The sequence below is a fragment of the Chelonia mydas genome, chromosome 8 (genome assembly GCF_015237465.2).
Source record: "Chelonia mydas isolate rCheMyd1 chromosome 8, rCheMyd1.pri.v2, whole genome shotgun sequence".
Taxonomy (NCBI): domain Eukaryota; kingdom Metazoa; phylum Chordata; order Testudines; family Cheloniidae; genus Chelonia; species Chelonia mydas.
In genome coordinates, this window is record NC_057854.1 from 40,367,580 (window position 1) to 40,388,310 (window position 20,731).

At 49.8% G+C, this 20,731-nt stretch overlaps 1 protein-coding gene across 16 annotated transcripts in view; it reads left to right on the forward strand.

The window, feature by feature from the left end:
- The window catches only part of LOC102944278 (P-selectin), a 48,298-nt gene that overhangs the window by 4,297 nt on the left and 23,270 nt on the right, over positions 1 to 20,731 (forward strand). For 10 of the 16 annotated variants that reach the window (XM_043552963.1, XM_037906845.2, XM_043552950.1 and 7 more), the window contains 7 exons: positions 3,117 to 3,506; positions 7,937 to 8,044; positions 8,337 to 8,510; positions 16,172 to 16,357; positions 18,249 to 18,434; positions 19,299 to 19,484; positions 20,243 to 20,428. In XM_043552963.1, the coding sequence (XP_043408898.1) occupies positions 3,117 to 3,506; positions 7,937 to 8,044; positions 8,337 to 8,510; positions 16,172 to 16,357; positions 18,249 to 18,434; positions 19,299 to 19,484; positions 20,243 to 20,428 (1,416 nt within the window). The remainder of the gene's footprint in view (positions 1 to 3,116; positions 3,507 to 7,936; positions 8,045 to 8,336; positions 8,511 to 16,171; positions 16,358 to 18,248; positions 18,435 to 19,298; positions 19,485 to 20,242; positions 20,429 to 20,731) is intronic. The other 6 variants (XM_037906849.2, XM_043552964.1, XM_043552954.1 and 3 more) reach the window with 5 other exon arrangements.

A 20,731-nucleotide genomic window follows, 5' to 3' on the forward strand; every position in this document is an offset into this window, starting at 1 on the left:
ACCTCTGCACAAAGCTGACCCCGACCCCAGGCCATTCAGCAGATTTGAAAATGTTCTGTTCACTTTTTAAATAACTGTTCATTCTTGCACTGCCAGGCTTGAGATCAGCACCAGTGCTGTCATATCATGAGCAGGGCTAGGGGAAGCTGTGCCCCAGGGGAATCCTGCTGCATTATTTCCAGGGGCGTCAGAGGAAGATCAGAGTGTCACATTGCTGGTTGCTTATCTGAGCCCTTTGTTAGCTCCAAAATAGAAATGGGCACCCACTGCAGAATGGGGGGCCAGGTGTCCTGAGCCCCAGTGCTCCATGGAAATGGGAGTCTTGAGCTCTGGTTCACCCTATTATAGAGAAGAGAGAGGGGGAGGAGTTTGATTTTGGGGGGTTGTTTGGGCTCATCTTTACTGTAAAGCATTTGAGGTGCATCCCTCGTAACATGGGTGTAATGTTCACCATGCACAACGGGAGTGACAAGCAGAGCTTGGTGGTTGGGGAGGCCTCAAACGGCATGAAGATTTTCATCAGATAAACACCAGATCCCAAACCGAATCCTCAGGACATCTTGTGTCAGCAACACTGTGCTTTAATTCTCCAGGGAGGAGTTCTCTTGTGAGATTTTGAGTCCTTCTTGTTCCAACCAGGCCAGAAATACCACAAGAACAGCGCTGAGTACCATGATGCTTTGGCACTTCCACTTTCAGGACCATCACTAGCAGATGTGCAGAGGGCCTCAAGCACCACATGAAAAGTAATAGGAGGGGACAGCTTGCCAAGCTTCCTGAACTCCCAAAGGGCTCTGGCTTTGGCTCTTGTGCAAATAAACCAATCCATTATGTCAGCACTCCCATGGATTCTTATAAAACTTTAACCACAAGTCTGGCTCTTTTTGGCTCATCTAAATGGATGCCAAAGTGCTGGTGGTTTCTGGGAAATCTTTACGCAGCAAGAGGCAATGTTAAAAGTGGAGCTAGTTGGGAAGTTTCCATCAAAATGTTTTGTTAAAGGAAAATGCAGATTCAGTAAAATCAAAATTTTCTACAGGAAAATTTTGATTTTGCTGAATTTTTTTGATTTTCCATTGGGGAAAATCTAAATCAAATCTTTTGTTTCAGGTCAATTCAACCCATATCAAAATATTTCAGTTTGTTGAACTGAACTGTAACATTTCTTTTCAAAAAAAGAAAAGGAGTACTTGTGGCACCTTAGAGACTAACAAATTTATTTGAGCATAAGCTTTCGTGAGCTACAGCTCACATGCAAGTCAGTTTGCTATTAACCTGCATCTATCTTTGGTGACACACTGTCTCATGGGAATTGTAGTTTGGGTGTTTCATGTGCCCATTTTATCCAAAAGTCCAGGCTCCTTGGCCAGACTATATGCCCCATGATCCACTGTTGTCTTCCCTCTGATGGGACACATGGCTGCAGTTGTATCCTGGGAGATACAGACTAGCCAGGGATCCTGAGCCAGAACTGCAGAGAAGAGAGGCTGTCTCTCCTAGGCTCTCAATGACCATCCTCTGAGCTCAGGCAGCGCGGAGCAGGAAGCTGCCTTATTTGAAGGCAGAGGGGCAAGAGCCAGACCTGCAGTGAGTGGGGATGGCAGGGGGTGTAGATTGGGAAAAGGAGTCCAGGGGGAAGACTGGGACTGGAGGTTTGCATCAGAGAGAAAAAAACTGGGATTGGGAATTGAAGAGAGGAGAGACTGGAACTGGCTGGGCAAGGAGACTGGGACTGGGATCCAGGGGAGACTGGGATTGCCTCTTCCCCAGAGCAAGTCACTTAAACTAAACGTTTCCCAGGTGGCCACTGAATGTGTGTTCCTCACTTTCTTGGTGCTCAAATTGAGACCCTATGGTCTGATTTGCAGAAGTGCTGAGCACTCACTGCTGTAACTGAAGTCAATGGGAACAGTGGTCTGAACATAGAAAGTGTTTATAATGCTAAATACTCCAGAAAATCAGGTCCTAGGGGTCTCAAATGTAGAGCCCTGCGTGGATACACAATTTATATCTGCAGATGTGGATATCTGTCCGTTTAAAGCGAATAGCCACAGATTTGCAGGACTCTAGTCACAATGAGTGAGACCAGCAGGGCCATAGTCAATGATTGGGCAAAGAACCGCAGCAACGAAAGAAGCAGCATGTTGGACTGCCACTCGCAGGAGCCAGGACCCGGCCCTGGCAGCTCCTCCGGCATGGCTGTACCTACTCCAGCCCTCCCATCCCCCACTGGGGCAGGCACTAGGCTCACTGGCAGCTGTCTCTGGTCACACTAGTGTGTGCAAGCAGCATCTCCTGACCCGGAACATGTGAGCCTGTCTCACTCGTTGTCACTAGAGCCCTGCAAGTCTGCGGATATCTGCTTTATATCCATGGATATCCGTATCTGTGGATATAAATTGTGTATCTGCGCAGGGCTCTACTCAAATGGGACACCCAAAATTACTTTCTGCCTTGATCTCTCTGGTCCAGCTCCTCAAAGATATTTAGGCACCTAACTTGCCATAAAATCAATGGCAGTTAGGTGCGTAAATTCCTTTGAGAACCAGTGCCTATATGCCTTTGTTCCCATCTGTGAAATGGGAATAATACCACCGTCTCATCTCCCAGGACTGTTGTGAGTATAAACTCATTGATGTTTGTGAAGCACTCAGATACTGCAACAATGAGCGCTATAGAAAAGCGTTTGGGGAAATGAATAATTCTGTCTTCAGAGCAGGGTTTGTACAGTAAATAAGGCTGGGGCGGCGGGGCAGCCACACATTGACCAGCGAGGAGAAAACAAACTATGGAATAGCTGCTCATTCAGTGAGCACCATCCATCCTCTGCATGGAGTGAGGCAGAGGACCTATGGAAAAATAGTATGTTGTCATGCCATTAAAGACTATACCATCGTGTATACGCACAAGGGGGCTGAACTCAGTTACATGGGCAACCTTAATTGTGTCATTTCCTAACGTTTGAGCGCTTGACTTTGCAACCTAAATAATGTTCTTTTAATGGAGTTCTTTTGTGTGTGATATAAGATATAGTCTGGTGTCACCCGTAGATAATCAACCCATAGCTCTGTCACTGACTGTAACACAAGTTTGCCTGTTTTTACCCTTTCCAACAGTGCTCATGACTCAGATGGAGGTGGGAGCCTGGACCTACCATTATGGTGACAAATCTGATTACTCATGGGAGGTGGCCAGAAACTTTTGCAGGTCATTCTACACTGACCTTGTAGCAATCCAGAACCAGAGGGAAATTGCCTATCTCAACAGTGTCTTACCTCACCATAGAACATACTACTGGATTGGGATACGAAAGATAAACAATGTCTGGACCTGGGTTGGTACCAGCAAGGCCTTGACGAAGGAAGCTGAGAACTGGGCGAGCAGGGAACCCAACAATAAAGGGAGGAACCAAGACTGTGTGGAGATGTACATAAAGCGGGACAATGATGCTGGAAGATGGAACGATGAGCGCTGCCAAAAGAAAAAGAGGGCGCTGTGTTACCAAGGTAATCACCCCACCGCTGTCATTCTCTATGTAAGTGTGTGTGTCTGTCTAGCATGTGTAGGACTGGGGAGAGTTGCTGGATTGACAGCTCTGGAGAATTACGTCCCTAATTGTTCACAGAAGAGTGTCAATGGGCTGGCCGCCTCCCATGCCCCCTCGTGGTCTGAGCTTGCTCCGCAAGTCACTCTTGCCTCATTTGGCTGGAGTCTTTCCTTACTTCTTGGAGTCATAGAATCATAGAATATCAGGGTTGGAAGGGACCTCAGGAGGTCATCTAGTCCAACCCCCTGCTCAAAGCAGGACCAATCCCCAATTAAATCATCCCAGCCAGGGCTTGTCAAGCCTGACCATAAAAACTTCTAATAAGGAGATTCTACCACCTCCCCAGGTAACGCATTCCAGTGTTTCACCACCCTCCTAGTGAAAAAAGTTTTTCCTAATATCCAACCTAAACCTCCCCCACTGCAACTTGAGACCATTACTCCTTATCCTGTCCTCTTCTACCACTGAGAATAGTCTAGAACCATCCTCTCTGGAACCACCTCTCAGGTAGTTGAAAGCAGCTATCAAATCCCCCCTCATTCTTCTCTTCTCCAGACTAAACAATCCCAGTTCCCTCAGCCTCTCCTCATAAGTCATGTGTTCCAGACCCCTAATCATTTTTGTTGCCCTTCGCTGGACTCTCTCCAATTTATCCACATCCTTCTTGTAGTGTGGGGCCCAAAACTAGACACAGTACTCCAGATGAGGCCTCACCAATGTCGAATAGAGGGGAACAATCACGTCCCTCGATCCCACTCCCCCTACTTATACATCCCAAAATGCCATTGGCCTTCTTGGCAACAAGGGCACACTGCTGACTCATATCCAGCTTCTCGTCCACTGTAACCCCTAGGTCCTTTTCCGCAGAACTGCTGCCTAGCCATTCGGTCCCTAGTCTATAGCGGTGCATTGGGTTCTTCCATCCTAAGTGCAGGACCCTGCACTTATCCTTATTGAACCTCATCAGATTTCTTTTGGCCCAATCCTCCAATTTGTCTAGGTCCCTCTGTATCCTACCCCTGCCCTCCAGCGTATCTACCACTCCTCCTAGTTTAGTATCATCTGCAAATTTGCTGAGAGTGCTACCCACACCATCCTCCAGATCATTTATGAAGATATTGAACAAAACCGGCCCCAGGACCGACCCCTGGGGCACTCCACTTGACACCGGCTGACAACTAGACATGGAGCCATTGATCACTACCCGTTGAGCCCGACAATCTAGCCAACTTTCTACCCACCTTATAGTGCATTCATCCAGCCCATATTTCTTTAACTTGCTGGCAAGAATACTATGGGAGACCGTGTCAAAAGCTTTGCTAAAGTCAAGAAACAATACATCCACTGCTTTCCCTTCATCCACAGAACCAGTAATCTCATCATAGAAGGTGATTAGATTAGTCAGGCATGACCTTCCCTTGGTGAATCCCTGCTGACTGTTCCTGATCACTTTCCTCTCATGTAAGTGCTTCAGGATTGATTCTTTGAGGACCTGCTCCATGATTTTTCCGGGGACTGACAGGAGGCTGACTGGCCTGTAGTTCCCAGGATCCTCCTTCTTCCCTTTTTTAAAGATTGGCACTACATTAGCCTTTTTCGAGTCATCTGGGACTTCCCCCATTCGCCACGAGTTTTCAAAGATAATGGCCAATGGCTCTGCAATCACAGCCGCCAATTCCTTTAGCACTCTCGGATGCAACTTGTCCGGCCCCATGGACTTGTGCACGTCCAGCTTTTCTAAATAGTCCCTAACCACCTCTTTCTCCACAGAGGGCTGGCCATCTACTCCCCATGCTGTGATGCCCAGCGCAGCAGTCTGGGAGCTGACCTTGTTCGTGAAGACGGAGGCAAAAAAAGCATTGAGTACATTAGCTTTTTCCACATCCTCTGTCACTAGGTTGCCTCCCTTATTCAGTGAGGGGCCCACACTTTCCTTGGCTTTCTTCTTGTTGCCAACATACCTGAAGAAACCCTTCTTGTTACTCTTGACATCTCTTGCTAGCTGCAGCTCTAGGTGTGATTTGGCCCTCCTGATTTCATTCCTACGTGCCCGAGCAATATCTTTATACTCTTCCCTGGTCATATGTCCAACCTTCCATTTCTTGTAAGCTTCTTTTTTATGTTTAAGATCCGCTAGGATTTCACCATTAAGCCAAGCTGGTGGCCTGCCATATTTACTATTCTTTCGACTCATCGGGACGGTTTGTCCCTCTAACCTCAACAGGGATTCCTTGAAATACAGCCAGCTTTCCTGGACTCCTTTCCCCTTCATGTTAGTCCCCCAGGGGATCCTACCCATCCGTTCCCTGAGGGAGTCGAAGTCTGCTTTCCTGAAGTCCAGGGTCCGTATCCTGCTGCTTACCTTTCTTCCCTGTGTCAGGATCCTGAACTCAACCAACTCATGGTCACTGCCTCCCAGATTCCCATCCACTTTTGCTTCCCCCACTAATTCTTCCCGGTTTGTGAGCAGCAGGTCAAGAAAAGCTCCCCCCCTAGTTGGCTCCTCTAGCACTTGCACCAGGAAATTGTCCCCTACACTTTCCAAAAACTTCCTGGATTGTCTATGCACCGCTGTATTGCTCTCCCAGCAAATATCAGGAAAATTAAAGTCACCCATGAGAACCAGGGCGTGCGATCTAGTAGCTTCTGTGAGTTGCCGGAAGAAAGCCTCATCCACCTCATCCCCCTGGTCCGGTGGTCTATAGCAGATTCCCACCACGACATCACTCTTGTTGCTCACACTTCTAAACTTAATCCAGAGACACTCAGGTTTTTCTGCAGTTTCATACCGGAGCTCTGAGAAGTCATACTGCTCCCTTACATACAGTGCTACTCCCCCACCTTTTCTGCCCTGCCTGTCCTTCCTGAACAGTTTATAACCATTCATGACAGTACTCCAGTTATGTGAGTTATCCCACCAAGTCTCTGTTATTCCAATCACGTCATAATTCCTTGACATCACCAGGACTTCCAGTTCTCCCTGCTTGTTTCCAAGGCTTTGTGCATTCGTATATAAGCACTTGAGATAACCTGCTGATCGCCCCTCATTCTCAGTATGAGGCAGGAGCCCTCCCCTCACAGACGTTCCTGCCTGTGCTTCCTCCCGGTATCCCGCTTTCCCACTTACCTTAGTCTGTTCTCCCTGGCTCTCAGCCTTCTTCAGCCCTTTGGCTCGGGCTTCCTTCCAAGCCCAAACCCTGCCCCCAGTGAAGGGTTTCCTACAGAAGCCTCCTGGCTTGTCTCTCCCTGAGCATCCCCCTTCTCTGAAGGTTCCTGCCACTTGTCCAGGGACATCAGCTGACCCCCGCTCAGCTGTGCCTACCTAGTAACTAGGGTTGGCTGGCCCCAGGCCTCTAGCCCTTAAAGGGCCAGACACACTGTTACAAAGAGGCACGGTCTGGGCAGAGGAACTTAACCCACCCACCCAGCTAGAGTGCCTCAACCCTGATCTGCAGGGTCAGTCGATCTCCATAGCCCACTGAGTTCTGACTTCTCTATGGAGACAGCCACCAAGGGCCTGGTTAATGCTAGCTGGTGTTAGGCATTAGTGATATTGTCCCATGGCCGGCAGCACAGGCCTGCACCCACTTTGCATGTTAGCTGCTGTGTGCAACACTGTGCCTGGGAGCACTCACTGCTGTGGTGCTCTCTGTGTCTCGTTGGTTCCTTTGGTTGGGAAGTTAAAGTCCTGCCTTCCAAGTTCTCCCCCACAAATGGTCCGCACAGACGGGAGCTGAACCTGTGCTCTGAATGAGTCTTGCTTTGATCCCTACATTCTTCTCATCACAAAGTCCCATTGTAAATTGACATGCCAGACACTTAGCCCCAGGAGCACCTGTTCTGAGCTTTTGGGAGATGCAGTGCAGCCTCCTTGCCAAAGAGTTACTACCCTCTTCGGAGTGCAATCAGTGTGGGGGGAGGCAGGGAGGTTAAAGCTCTGCCTGATAGCTAAACATGGCACATGCTGGCCTCTGATCAATGCATGAGTGTTTCCCCTGAAGGCCCAGTATGCAACACTCCATCTCAATCCAGAGGGCAGCCTACCCATCCAGGTCAGCGCTGTCCACAGGCAGCGCCTCTAAGTTCAAAAGCAGTGTGACAATCTGTGCAAAGCAGCCACTGCCTCCAAGCTTCTGGCAAGGTGCCAATGCCACCTGGCTGGGCAAAGCTTGGGTGTCTTGGATGTTATCTAGGCCCCACGTGCTCTTGCAGGGCCTGAGCCAAGGCCTTTGAAGGCAGGGGTTTTTTTCCATGGCTTTAACAGGCTCTGAAAGAATCCCGCAATGAAGAAATGCAGCAGGGATGGAGTGCAGGATCCAGGCAGTGGGGTGGGTTATTTGTCTCTAAGGAGCTGTTAGGGTAGATTCTAACCCAGCTGTATTTCTCCAGCGTCTTGCCAGAGTTCCTCCTGCAGCCAGCGTGGTGATTGCGTAGAGACCATCGGGAACTATACCTGTGATTGCTACCCTGGTTTCTACGGGCTTGAGTGTGAACACGGTGAGGACAGTCGAACAGGGACACTAGGGGAGGGCGCCCTGCTGCAGGGACTGCTACTGTCACTGCATTTACTTTCTGGAGGGTCTCCCCAGAGACGTCTTCTGGGATGATGGCCTGGGCACTCATCAGTGCTGCTCCTAGATTCACCAAAGAGGGTAGCTAGCCCAGCCGGAGGAAAGGCCTTTGCTATTGCTCCAGAGTGGGGTGGGGTTGTAGCCTCCCAAGGGCCTGACTGCTTGAAATCCCACCCCCCCTGCCTCCCAGTTGCTCATGCTGCTGTATGTCCTTTTAGTTGTGAGGTGCAAAAACCTTGACCCTGGGCCTGACTGCAGTCATCCCCTGGGGGAATATAGCTACAACTCCACATGCAAGTTCCTGTGCCAGGAAGGGTTTGAACTGCAAGGGCTGGACACGCTGCAGTGCTTGGAGTCGGGGAACTGGACAGCAGAGGCTCCGGAGTGTGCAGGTGGGTGCCAGCAGCTGCTCCTGCCTCCTCCCCACTGATTGTACATTGGGATTCTCAGAGTCTATGTGGGAAGCAACCCAGATCCACTGATGCTGATTGGAAGTTGGGCACCTCGCCCCTTTGAACAGCCCCAGCCTTAGCATTTAATACCTTTGGCTTCTCATGCGGTGTTTGCAACTAGTGGTTGGCCTGGAGCCCTCACTAATCTTTCTGTCTCTCTGGGGTTTATACCACACTCATCTCCATGTTATCTGTGCCTTTACCAGCTCTACATGTACAAGTATCATCTCTGGCTGGTTTCCCCATCTTTCCATGGTGGTTTGTTTTTAACTGTAAAATGTAGTCGAGCTCCAGCTGAATGTAACTGGTTTGATGTATTCAGCTTGGGAAGCTCCACAACAATCACAGGGACCACCCGAGTTTGCAGGCTGGATGAGGGTTGTCCACCGCCACACCTGTCAAACTTCAACAGTGTGTCCAAAGAGTCCCATACAAATATTGTAGGGCAGGGTGCATGGACTGGCCATTGGAGGGGGATCTCATACTCGAGTGATGTGGAGGAGAAATCCACTCTTTGTGGCATTATACCATGTTAGGGATACTCAACATGCATGAAGTCACAGGGCTTAGAGATGGGGGGAGACCAGCCAGCCCATCACGCTCATCCCCTGGCTGGAGGCATTGCAGGATGTTGCCTCATTGGGTATCATCCTAGGATCTGTGTCACCATTTTCTTTGGAGGATACTGCACTGACCAGGACATCTTGCCATCCATGCTCAGGCCTGCATTGCACAGTGATTCTGGAAGCAGGGCATCCCAGAGTCAGTCCTGTGTTTCTTGTGTCACTGTTTCCCTATGAAATGTGCTCAGGTTACAAGTAAAAAGATGTTTTCTCCTATGTGTCAGCTGCAGTGCCTTGTGAATGCCAGTCTGGGTACACACACAGGTCCGGGGCTAATGCTCTGTTATTAGCAGAGCTCCAGTTGTCTGCTCTTTTTGTTCACAAACTCCAGCAGGTTCTCAGACTATTATATGGTGGTCTGAAAGGGAAACTTCATTGCACCAGCCTTGCAAACCTGGCGTTGGACTGCTGACTTGAGCTGAGTTCTTTTCTTTCCGCACATCTCACCAGGTAACACAGAATCTCCTCATGACACGAGACCCATTCATTTACAACTCACCAACTCAGCTGCTGTGCACGAGTCTGCACAGGTGAAACTGATGGGAGGTTAGGACACGGTTCCATTGATGATGCACAAGAAGCAGTGGGGCTGCTGGTCACTCCTTCACTCCCGCTTCTTGCTCCAGCCAAGTAGATGTAAAGAGTGGAAATGTTTATTTGAGTCACTAAAGACAGGTGCATGGGGAGCAGACCAGCTAAGTTTGTCTACACACAGCTTTTGTACCACATTAACTAGATCTGTTTAGAAATCAATGTAGCTAACCCTAGTGAGGCTGCAGTGACATCGGCACAGAGATGCTTAGAGAAGTTGGGCTATTTCTGTAATGTTACAGGGTAAATAAACAGCTCTCGAACTGCACAAGCTGTGTGCAGCCCAGCCCAGGCAGGGCCATTGACCCATACTCTTCACCAGAGCAGAACCACACCTGCAGTGGTGTTTGTGATCATAGAATCATAGAAGAATCATAGAAGATTAGGGTTGGAAGAGACCTCAGGAGGTCATCTAGTCCAACCCCCTGCTCAAAGCAGGACCAACCCCAACTAAATCATCCCAGCCAGGGTTTTGTCAAGCCAGGCCTTAAAAACCTCTAAGGATTCACATTCCACCACCTCCCTAGGTAACCCAGTCCAGTACTTCACCACCCTCCCAGTGAAATAATGTTTCCTAATATACAACCTAGACCTCCCTCGCTGCAACTTGAGACCATTGCTCCTTGTTCTGTCATCTGCCACCACTGAGAACAGCCGAGCTCCATCCTCTTTGGAACCCCACTTCAGGTATCATAGAATCATAGAATCATAGAATATCAGGGTTGGAAGGGACCCCAGAAGGTCATCTAGTCCAACCCCCTGCTCGAAGCAGGACCAATTCCCAGTTAAATCATCCCAGCCAGCATGTAAAAGCATGTAAAAATGCGAGGGCTCTTGGGTGGCGCTGGGGATGAGGGGTGTGGGAGGGGCTCAGGTAGAGGGTTGGGGTGCAGGGGTGAGGGCTGTGGCGTGGGGCCGGGAATGAGGGGTTCATGATGCAGGAGGGGGCTCAAGTCTAGGACAGAAGGTTAGGGTGCGGGGGGATGAGGGCTCTGGCTGGGGCTGGGGATGACAGGTTTGAGGTGTGGGAGGGGCTCAGGGCTAGGGCAGAGGGTTGGGGTGCAGGGGGGGTGAGGGCTCTGGCTGGGGGTGCAGGCTCTGGGGTGGGGCGGGGCTGGGGAGTTTGGGGTGCAGGTAGGCTGCCCTGGGGCTGGGGTCAGAGAGGAGGACTCCCCCCCAGCCCTCTCCCTGCCAGCAGCAGTGAGCTCCAGGGCAGGGGCCCCCTGGCAGCACACTTACCTTGCACCACTGTCACTGCACGTGCTCCTAGGGCCCCTCTCAGGTCCAGGAAGCCCCCTTGGCTCCTCTGTGGTGGGTGCCAGAGGGGGGCTGCCATCACATGTGTGCCTCCTCCCCTGCTGCCCTTCACTGTAGCCTCACTGGGGGTGGGGGATGGGACTGCCCCTTGCCCAGCATGGGGCAGGAGTGGTGACTGTGGATGGGGGGCCCCCCTATGCTGGTGGAGAGGCCTCCCAGAAAAGGGAAGGCTCCGAGGCAGAAGGGCAGGGTCGGGGTCAGCCTGCCCTGGCACTAGTGGATGGGGGCACTAGGACCCTTTAGCAGCAGTTGATGCCAGGAGCCAGCAGAGCAGAGCACAGCATGGAGCTGCAGGGGGCAGCCACTGGCTTGAGGCAGGGATGTTCTGGGGCCCGGGGGAGGTGCACGGGGCCAGCAAGTGGGGATCAGGGGACACTCAGGGGAGGCGCACAGTGGCGGCAGGTGGGGCTCGGGGAGAGACCCAGCCCCAAACATTGGTGTATCCAGGCCCCCAGGCCCTGAATATCACTGGAGCCAGGGCACCATGGGGCCCATATAACTGGCCACCCCTGGTTCTGGGAGGGCATTCTACGCAAAGGGGCGATTCAGAAGAAAGCATGAAGATGCTTGTGGGAGCCAGCTAACCAGAGGCAGAGGCTGGCAGCGTGGGTAGCCTGAGGGTGGAAACATGATAAAAACCAAGATCAGATAAGTAGGGAGAGGCAGAGTTGTGCAGGAACAGATATGTTTGGGGTGTAACCAGCTAACCCTCCCTCACATCCTCAGCTAGCCCTGTGCATAGCAGTCTGAGCATGGTAAACAACAGTCCCTTACAACTGGGGCTAGCAAAAATTGTTTTGCAGAGCTACTCAAATGCTAAGGCTGGCTTTGATGTGCAGCTGTCAAAGAAATACTAGCAGATGCCACACATAGCCAGTCTGACTTAGAGGACCAGGAACTGACCGAGGAGTGACTACAGACCTCAGCCTTGACAAGCTTAATTCTAGTAGTGAATGGTCTGCAGCAGATATCCCCACACACTGGAGCTGCACTGTGCATTTCCTAGACCGTGCCCATGACTGTGGCCTCTGCAGCATGTTCTAACTGCTTGAAACCTCCCCTGCTCTAGAGTGAGTCCAGCAAGAGTCATGGGCTTTGTGAAGGTATCAGTAAGAACAGGAGCGGTCCAAAGCCTTAAGCCAAAGAGTCTGATGGATGATTTGCAACCAGAAAGGCCCCTCTGAACCCCTGTGTTTCCTGGGTTTCTGCTGCTGCAGACATTCACAATAGTCAGAGTGTTTGGATTTAAAAGTACAAGCCATCATTGATGGGGCAGCCAGATTTTCCAGGGGAGAAAGCAGCACCCTTGACCTGTTAGGAGGATTCCTACTGGCAGGCGGGGAGCCTAGTGGGACATGGGCAGGTAATGGAGGATTTGGCAGCTGTGAGGTTATGGATGTGTATCTTATCCCACCCACCTCATTCGTGGAACTGAATGAGCTGCCCCTGCTGGCTACCTGGAACGCTACAATAGTTTGTCGTGTTCCTTGGTGCTGTCATTAAGTAGCCCTTTCTATGCACTTTGTTTCTTTAAGGTGACAGTAGAGTAATTCCTACCTCTGAAAGACTGGCAGGGTAACAGACAGACTATTGCTAGGTCCAGAACATTTCATCAGTCCAAAACAAGTCATGCTAGGAAAGGAGCAGGTCTCTGACACAGGAGCGGGATGTCTATAAACAGAGCCCTAATAGGAAAGAGTAAATAATTTTATTGACTAAATAATCACATTTGATAAGACACATTTTGGCCCCGATCATGAAGAGCTCTCAACTGTGGGCAATTGGAATAAGTGAGCCCTGAATGTGTCTTGTTCAACGTGATCATTTAAATGATAATAAACACCTACTTCTGGTCTTCCCATCAGTAGCTCTCAAAGCTCTTTACAAAGCAGGTCAGTATCAATATCCCCATTCTACAGATGGGGAAACAGAAAGAGAGTGGAAATGGCTCACCTAAGGTCACCCTCTGGGCCAGCAGCAGAACCCAGGTCTCTCCTGCAGAAGTAGGCCACGCTGTCCCTTTTCTAATGGGGCTCTTGAATATTTTATAGCTACATCTGTCCACAGCTGAATTCTTCTTTTTCTCTAGCTTGGCTTAAATGTTATATTTTGCATGGATTAAATGTATTTGTTAATTGCACCCCTTGAAGTTTCTAACGATGCAGCTCCTTTAGGTGTCGCAGTTCAGTACTTTTATTCCAAGAATGCAATAAAAGATCATATCAAATGATTGCAAGTTACAGGGTGCATTGTGTAAGATGCACAGTGACTGATACCTAGGCTCAGCGGCAGGACACTATGCATTACTTTCTGCAGGATTGGATGGCGGGTAGTCAGCATGGCAAGGGCACTGCAGGAACACATCTTTCACTCTGCATCTTACATTGAAATTATGTTCATGGACTCCATATACAGAGCAATACATGGTACTAAAAGATGCTCTCAGTGTCTAGCTAAGACTGTGATATTATATTGTTTTATAAGAGAAGCAGTATGTGATCACATAACTGAAAACTGTACCGCAATATACGATCAAAGAGGAGCCGACTTGTCTAAGTTGTGCTTGCAGGTGTAACATCAGCATTTCTTGACTTCTGAGCACCTAGTGGTGCAAATTCAGTGTCCCGATAGCATCATTTTGGGGATGGAATTTCCCAAGTTGTTGTTTTAAAGAACAAAGTAATTGCACAGTCTGGAACTCTTTGGCTGGTACCTACAGGAAGCCCTGCACTGTGCACCATTCATGCTCAGTGAGACGACACCTCCTGAGGAGTCTTGCATTGCCGAATGAGTACTCAACTCGATGAGACAAGAACCTGCCCTGCTGATTGTGCCCTATGATGAAGTGGGGATTTTCCCTTGTTATGTTGTATGTGAGCCTATGTGAGTCTTACTGTTGAGCCTATGTGAGTTTTACTGTTTTGCATGAATACGGTGTGTGCCTCAGTTTCCTTGTGTGCTGCACCAATACCTCGGTGGTGGGAATAGGAGTGTGTGACTTTGGCTGAGATCCTCTGGGGCCGTTGAGGCTCCTCCAGCTGTCTGCACGTATGCTATGTCCGGTCCCCTTTGTAACCTTAGACCCAGGAGGGGGATGCGACCAGGTGACGACCAGGTGACTCTTTGCCTTGGAAGCGAGACAAAGACAGGGAAGAGAAGCAAAGGGGGTGTCTGAGGTCAGGTCACTGGAAGCTGGCAGTCTGCTTGGGGGGATTGGAAGAAGGGGAATCCAGGGCATCTGTCCCAGGACTCCCCAAGTTGGACTTGGCTGAAAGTCACTGTTTTCTGTCCTAACAAGTTCTGTTCTATGCTGTGTTCCTGTCAACTAATAAACCTTCTGTTTTAATGGCTGACTGAGAGTGGACTTGGGGTGCAGGGCCCTTTGGCTTCCCCAGGAGCCCTGCCAAGGTGGACTCGCTGCAGGAAGCACGCGGTAAGGAAGGGGATGCTGAATGCTCCGAGGTCAGACCCAGGAAGGTCAAAGCTGTGTAAGTTTCTTGCCCTGGTGACAGTACGTCAGAGAGAGGAGGCATGCTCCCCCAGACTTCTGACTGGCCTCATATGGAGTAGTTCCAGAGCATGGCCCAGTGACTCTGTGACATGCCCCGACCCCTGTTAGAGCTCCTCATTCAACATGGCACTGAATTTTTGTTTTATACTGGGAAAAGTGTATTTCTTCACATGTCTCGTAATCAAAACTTAGTTTTGGCTTAATCTTTCCCAAAATTTTCACCTTTGCACAGATAAGCAATAACCCAGTAAGCCAAAATGTTGGAAAAGTTGAGCAACTGAAAAACCAGGGGTTAGAATGGAAACATTTAGGCATCGTTAATTGTAGGTATCCCTCTTATGACTATTATCAGTTTGCCTCCCAGTCAGGCCTAAAGGCTCCAGTTGGGACTCTGTCACGCTGGACACTTGTAGAATAGAAGATGGCCCCTCCCCTGAAAAGCTGACAATCAGAAAGACACAGTGATACAGGCAAACTAGAAATAAGCACATGTCAAAAGAGCAGAGGGCGTGAGGAGTAGGAACTTCCTGTGCATGAAGCAGGTACTACAGCTGAGTGACTGAGTGCAGCTCCCAGCAGTGTTGGGGCTGTGAGGCCGTTGCCCTGGGTGTGGGTGACATCATTGTCCATGCAGCTGCTGATGCATCAGGATTAGCTCAGGGTTCATGGCAACTATGACAAGCATGGGGCTATCCCAGAATGCTTCAGGCTCCACGCATAGAACTGGGCGCAAGCTTCTGGGGTGGGATTGAAAGAATGAAGGCAGTGAGTTTATCCCTGTGACCCCCGTTGCCAATGCTTGGAAGCCAGGAGCCAGCACTTATCCCATCAGAGGGAACGGTTGGTTACCATGGTCCAAGTGGGTGGCAATGGAAGCCAGGCCTGCAAAGGGGTTGCTGGCAGGCCACTCTACTGGTAATTTAGGGAAACATTATTATAACTGCTCCCCGCTATCGTGGCTTTACCTGGTGGTTGCCCTCACAGGTAACTGAGCCTCACCGATTGTCTGTGACAGGTGACATTGGGGAGGAGGGCTGGAGCACTGGACTCTTGCAATTCCAGAGAGTTACACAGCTCTGCAAAAGCAACTCAATCCTGATCCACATCCTGCCTCACTCCCTGCTATTCTGCTCTTGGGTATCTCCCAATTCCAGCTCTGCTAACACATCTCAGTCCAACTTGTGCATCATCTCCCACTAGTCAAGCTGTGTGGCCATACACTGTTCTGCAGCAACTACTGGTATTCAAGGCTCAGGCCTTGACATAGAATCACAGAATTTACATCAACCACCGGTATTCCTCCCCCCCCCCCCCAACTGTGCCAATATAGCTCCCACAAAACAAACAGCTTTCATGAAGTTGGCTCAATTACTGTCCCTCTTTTGCCCCCCACCATGACACCATCCCTGAATCTGGCTCTGCCACTTCCATGGGGGTGGGGGGAGGAAAGAGAAGGGGCTGCTGTGAGGGCTGAGAACTGGGTGCAGAGGACCGCACCAAGAGCGAGAGGGGGTGCTTACATTGATTGTCCTTACTTTGCTTATATTCACTGTCTGCAGCTGTCAAGTGCCCAGCGCTGGCCGCTCCAGGCAGGGGCGGATTAAACTGCACTCACTGGCATGGAGACTTCACATATAACTCTTCCTGTGCCTTCTCCTGTGAGACGGGGTTTGTGCGGAATGGATCTGAGACGCTGGAGTGCACGGCCCTGGGACAATGGACAGGGCTTCCCCCGCTCTGTGAAGGTAGAGACACACTGTTAACTGTGGGGTGTCCAGAGAATACACGGTGGAGCTGCTGTGATACAAGATGTCCTTTCCATAGGAGCCCAGATCTCTGCCCATTCTGGGGAGGAGAGCTATTGTGTATGATGGCTTGGGAGCCAGGGGACTAGATCCTTTGATATGGGGCACACATGCAATGCAACGCTGTACAGAGAGAAAGTTGTGTAACAGGGAAAAAATGGACCTTGGTCGCCATTGCCCTGCCCCTTGGGCAGCCATTTACACCTGTGCCAAGTGGATGCCCCACAACCCCTGGCACTACTGTCCCATGGCTCCTCTTCCTGTCACCTTCCCCCAAACACAACCAGACACCTGACTCCTGGCACCCACCAACCTGGCTATTCAGTAACTATCAGTGCCTGCCGCTGGCACCCCCCATCGAGACAGCTTGCCCCTCTAGCACTATGCCCCCGGCATCTAGCCATTCAACTCATGATGACACCTCATCCCCCTGGGGCATTAACACTCCAGCACCTCATTCCAAACAGCATTGTTCCACCCAGTGACAAGACACGCCACCCCCAGGATCTGAAGCCCGCAGCAATGCATCACTTAACACATAGCAATGTAGGGCTGGAAGGGACCTCAAAAGGTCTTCAAGTCCAGCCCCCTACACTGAGCCAGGACCAAGTAAACCTAGACCACCCCAACAGGTGTTTGTCCAACCTATTCTTTAAAACCTCCAGTGACGGGGATTCCACAAACTCCCTTGGTAACCTGTTTCAGAGTTTAACTACCCTTATTGTTAGAAATTTTTTCCTAATATCTGACCTAAATTGCTATTGCTGCAGATTAAGCCCATTACTTCTTTTCCTATCTTCAGTGGACATGGAGAACAATTGATCACCGTCTTCTTTATAACAACCCTTAAACACACTTGAAGACCATTATCAGATACCCCCTCTTCTTTTCTCAAGACTAAATATGCACAGGTTTTTTTTAACCCTTTCTCAGAGGCCAGATTTTCTAAACATTTGATCATTTTTATTGCTTTTCTCTGGACTCTCTCCAGCTTGTCCACATCCTTCTTAAAGTGTGGCACCCAGAACTGGACACAGTACTCCTGCTGAGGCCCCACCAGTGCAGAGTAGAGCGGGACAATTACCTCCCATGTCTTACATAAAACACACCTGTTAGTACACCCCAGAATGATATTAGCCTTTTTTGCAACTGTATCACATTGTTGGTTCATATTCAATTTGTGATCCACTAAAACCCCTTTTCAGCAGTGCTACCACCTGGCCAGTTATTCCCCATTTTGTAGTTATGCATTTCAGTTTTCTTTCCTAAGTGAAGTACTTTGCTCTTGTCTTTATTGAATTTCATCTTGTTGATTTCAGACCAGTTCTCCAATTTGACAAGGTAGTTTTGAATGCTCATTCTGTCCTCCAAAGTGCTTACACCCCCTCCCAGCTTGGTGTCATGTGCAAATTTTATAAGCATCGTCTCCACGCTATTCTCTGTCATTAATGAAAATACTGAATAGTACTGGACCCAGGACTGACCCCTGCGACACTCCACTAGATACGCCCTCCCAGTTTGTCACAAACCATTGTAACTATGCTCTGAGGATGGTTTTTCAAGAAGTTGTACACCCACCTTCTAGAAATTCAATCTAGACTACATTTCCCTGGTTTGCTTATGGGAACGTCATGTGGAGCATGATGCCTCTGGCATCACATCCCCCAGCACCCTCTGCCCCCAATACCTAACCTCATGTACCCATGCTCCCATGGCACTTCACACATACACCCATTAGCTAATTCTCCTGGCACTTCACCCCACAGCAACAAAGGACCACCCCCTGCCACCTCCAGATTTTTTCTTATACAGTTCTGCTCTGCTATTCCAGCCATCAAGTGCCCCATGCTGGATTCCCTGAGCAGAGGCCAATTAAACTGCTCTCACTGGCATGGAGACTTCATGTATAACTCCACCTGCTCCTTCTCCTGCGAGACGGGGTTTGTGCGGATTGGATCAGAGACACTGGAGTGTACGGCCCTGGGACAATGGACAGGGAGTCCCCCACTCTGTGAAGGTACAGTACAGCTACATACTGCAGGACTGGCTTGGGAAGCTGCTTCTGCTCACATGGTAGGAAGCACTGGGGCCTTAGAATGTCTGAACTTACAGAACTGAAAAACAAATCAAGGAAATGTTAAACACAGGATTTAGAGCCTCTCTGAACACTGACAGGAAACTATGTAGCTGCTGTGATAATGTAATCTAAGGCCAGGATTTCCAGTGCTGTGGGCTGTTCAGACCTCGTGGAGCAATCAGTACAGACTAATGGAGGTCTTCAACATACCTATACCAACCCATCTCTAGCAAGTACAGTAGCAAGGTTAATATCTCATCAGCCATAGTAGCTACTGAGACAAGACCCTACATGAATAGGAAACAGTGTCTTGCCTACTAGGTCAGGAACTGAGACTGCACACCATTTTAGCCTAAAGGCCAAAAGCAAATTTGCTTTAGTGTCTCAATGAGTCAAAAAGGGGGATATTTGTCTTGGCTAACTGCCATTTGGGATAATAAATTCATTAGGAGTTCATTAGTTTGGTGGAGACGCCTTTTGTTTGCTGATTTGAACATGTAACCTCAGTAAATAAACCTGAGTCATGTTATTGTAACCCAAGGATGTGAAATGGGATTACATGTTATACTGGATTCTTCTGGAATTATTTCCTTACTGTCCTTATCATTAAAACTGATCAATTTATTCCTGGGTATAATGTCCATTAATATTCCAACTGTCAAGTGCCCAGTGCTGGCTGTGAGTGGGTGGGGGAGAAGGGGCTGCTGTGAGGGCTGAGAGCTGGGTGCAGAGGGCCCCACCAAGAGCAACAGGGGGTCCTTACATTGACTGTCCTTACTTTGCTTGTATTCTGACTGTCTGCAGCTCTCAAGTGCCCAGTACTGGCCACCCCGGGCAGGGGACAATTAAACTGCACTAATTGGCATGGAGACTTCACATATAACTCCACCTGTGCCTTTTCCTGTGAGACGGGGTTTGTGCGGAATGGATCTGAGACGCTGGAGTGCACGGCCCTGGGACAATGGACAGGGCATCCCCCGCACTGTGAAGGTAGAGGAACAGCGTTAACTGTGGGGGGGTGTGGAATGTAAATTGCTGAGCTGGTGTGATCCCAGGTGACTTTCCATAGGAGCCCATTTCTTTGCCAGGTCTAGGGAATACAGCTATTGTATACGGAGGTTTGGGAGCCAGGACTGGACTTTTTGATCTGGGGCAGCTGTGCAATATAAAGCTTCATGGAGAGAAAGTTGTGTAAAAGAGAGACAATGGGCCTGATTTGCTATTGTCCTGCTCCTTGAGCAGCCTTTTACACCAGTGCCAAGTGAATGCCCCCCAACCCCTAGCACTACTGTCCCCTGGCTCCTCTTCCTGTCACCTACCCCCAGACAAAACCAACCACTCGCCTCCTGGCACCCCACTAACCTGGCAATTCAATAACCATCAGTCCCTGTCCCTGGTACCCACCCTCCAGACAGCTCACCCCTCAGGCACCACACCTCTGGCATCTAGCCATTGAACTCATGATGGCATCTCATCCCCCGAAGGTCTAACACCCCAGCTCCTCCTTCCACATAGCATTTTACCACCCAGTTCCCTTGGCACACCACACCAAGGGTCTGAAATCCCCAGCATTGCACCACCCAGCACATGATGCCTCTGACAGCACATCGCCCAAAACCCCAGCACTCACCCTCATACATGGACACGCCCATGGCACTCTCACCCCCTCATTGGCTGATTCCCTTGGCACTTCACCCTCCAGCACCAATGGACCTATCCCCTTATGCAGTTCTGCTTTGCAATTCCAGCTGTCAAGTGCCCAGTGCTGGATTCCCCAGACAGGGGCCAATTAAACTGCACTCATCGGCATGGAGACTTCACATATAACTCCACCTGTGCCTTTTCCTGTGAGACGGGGTTTGTGCGGAATGGATCTGAGACGCTGGAGTGCACGGCCCTGGGACAATGGACAGGGCATCCCCCGCGCTGTGAAGGTAGAGGAACAGCGTTAACTGTGGGGGGGTGTGGAATGTACATTGCTGAGCTGGTGTGATCCCAGGTGACTTTCCATAGGAGCCCATTTCTTTGCCAGGTCTAGGGAATACAGCTATTGTATACGAAGGTTTGGGAGCCAGGACTGGACTTTTTGATCTGGGGCAGCTGTGCAATATAAAGCTTCATGGAGAGAAAGTTGTGTAAAAGAGAGACAATGGGCCTGATTTGCTATTGTCCTGCTCCTTGAGCAGCCTTTTACACCAGTGCCAAGTGAATGCCCCCCAACCCCTAGCACTACTGTC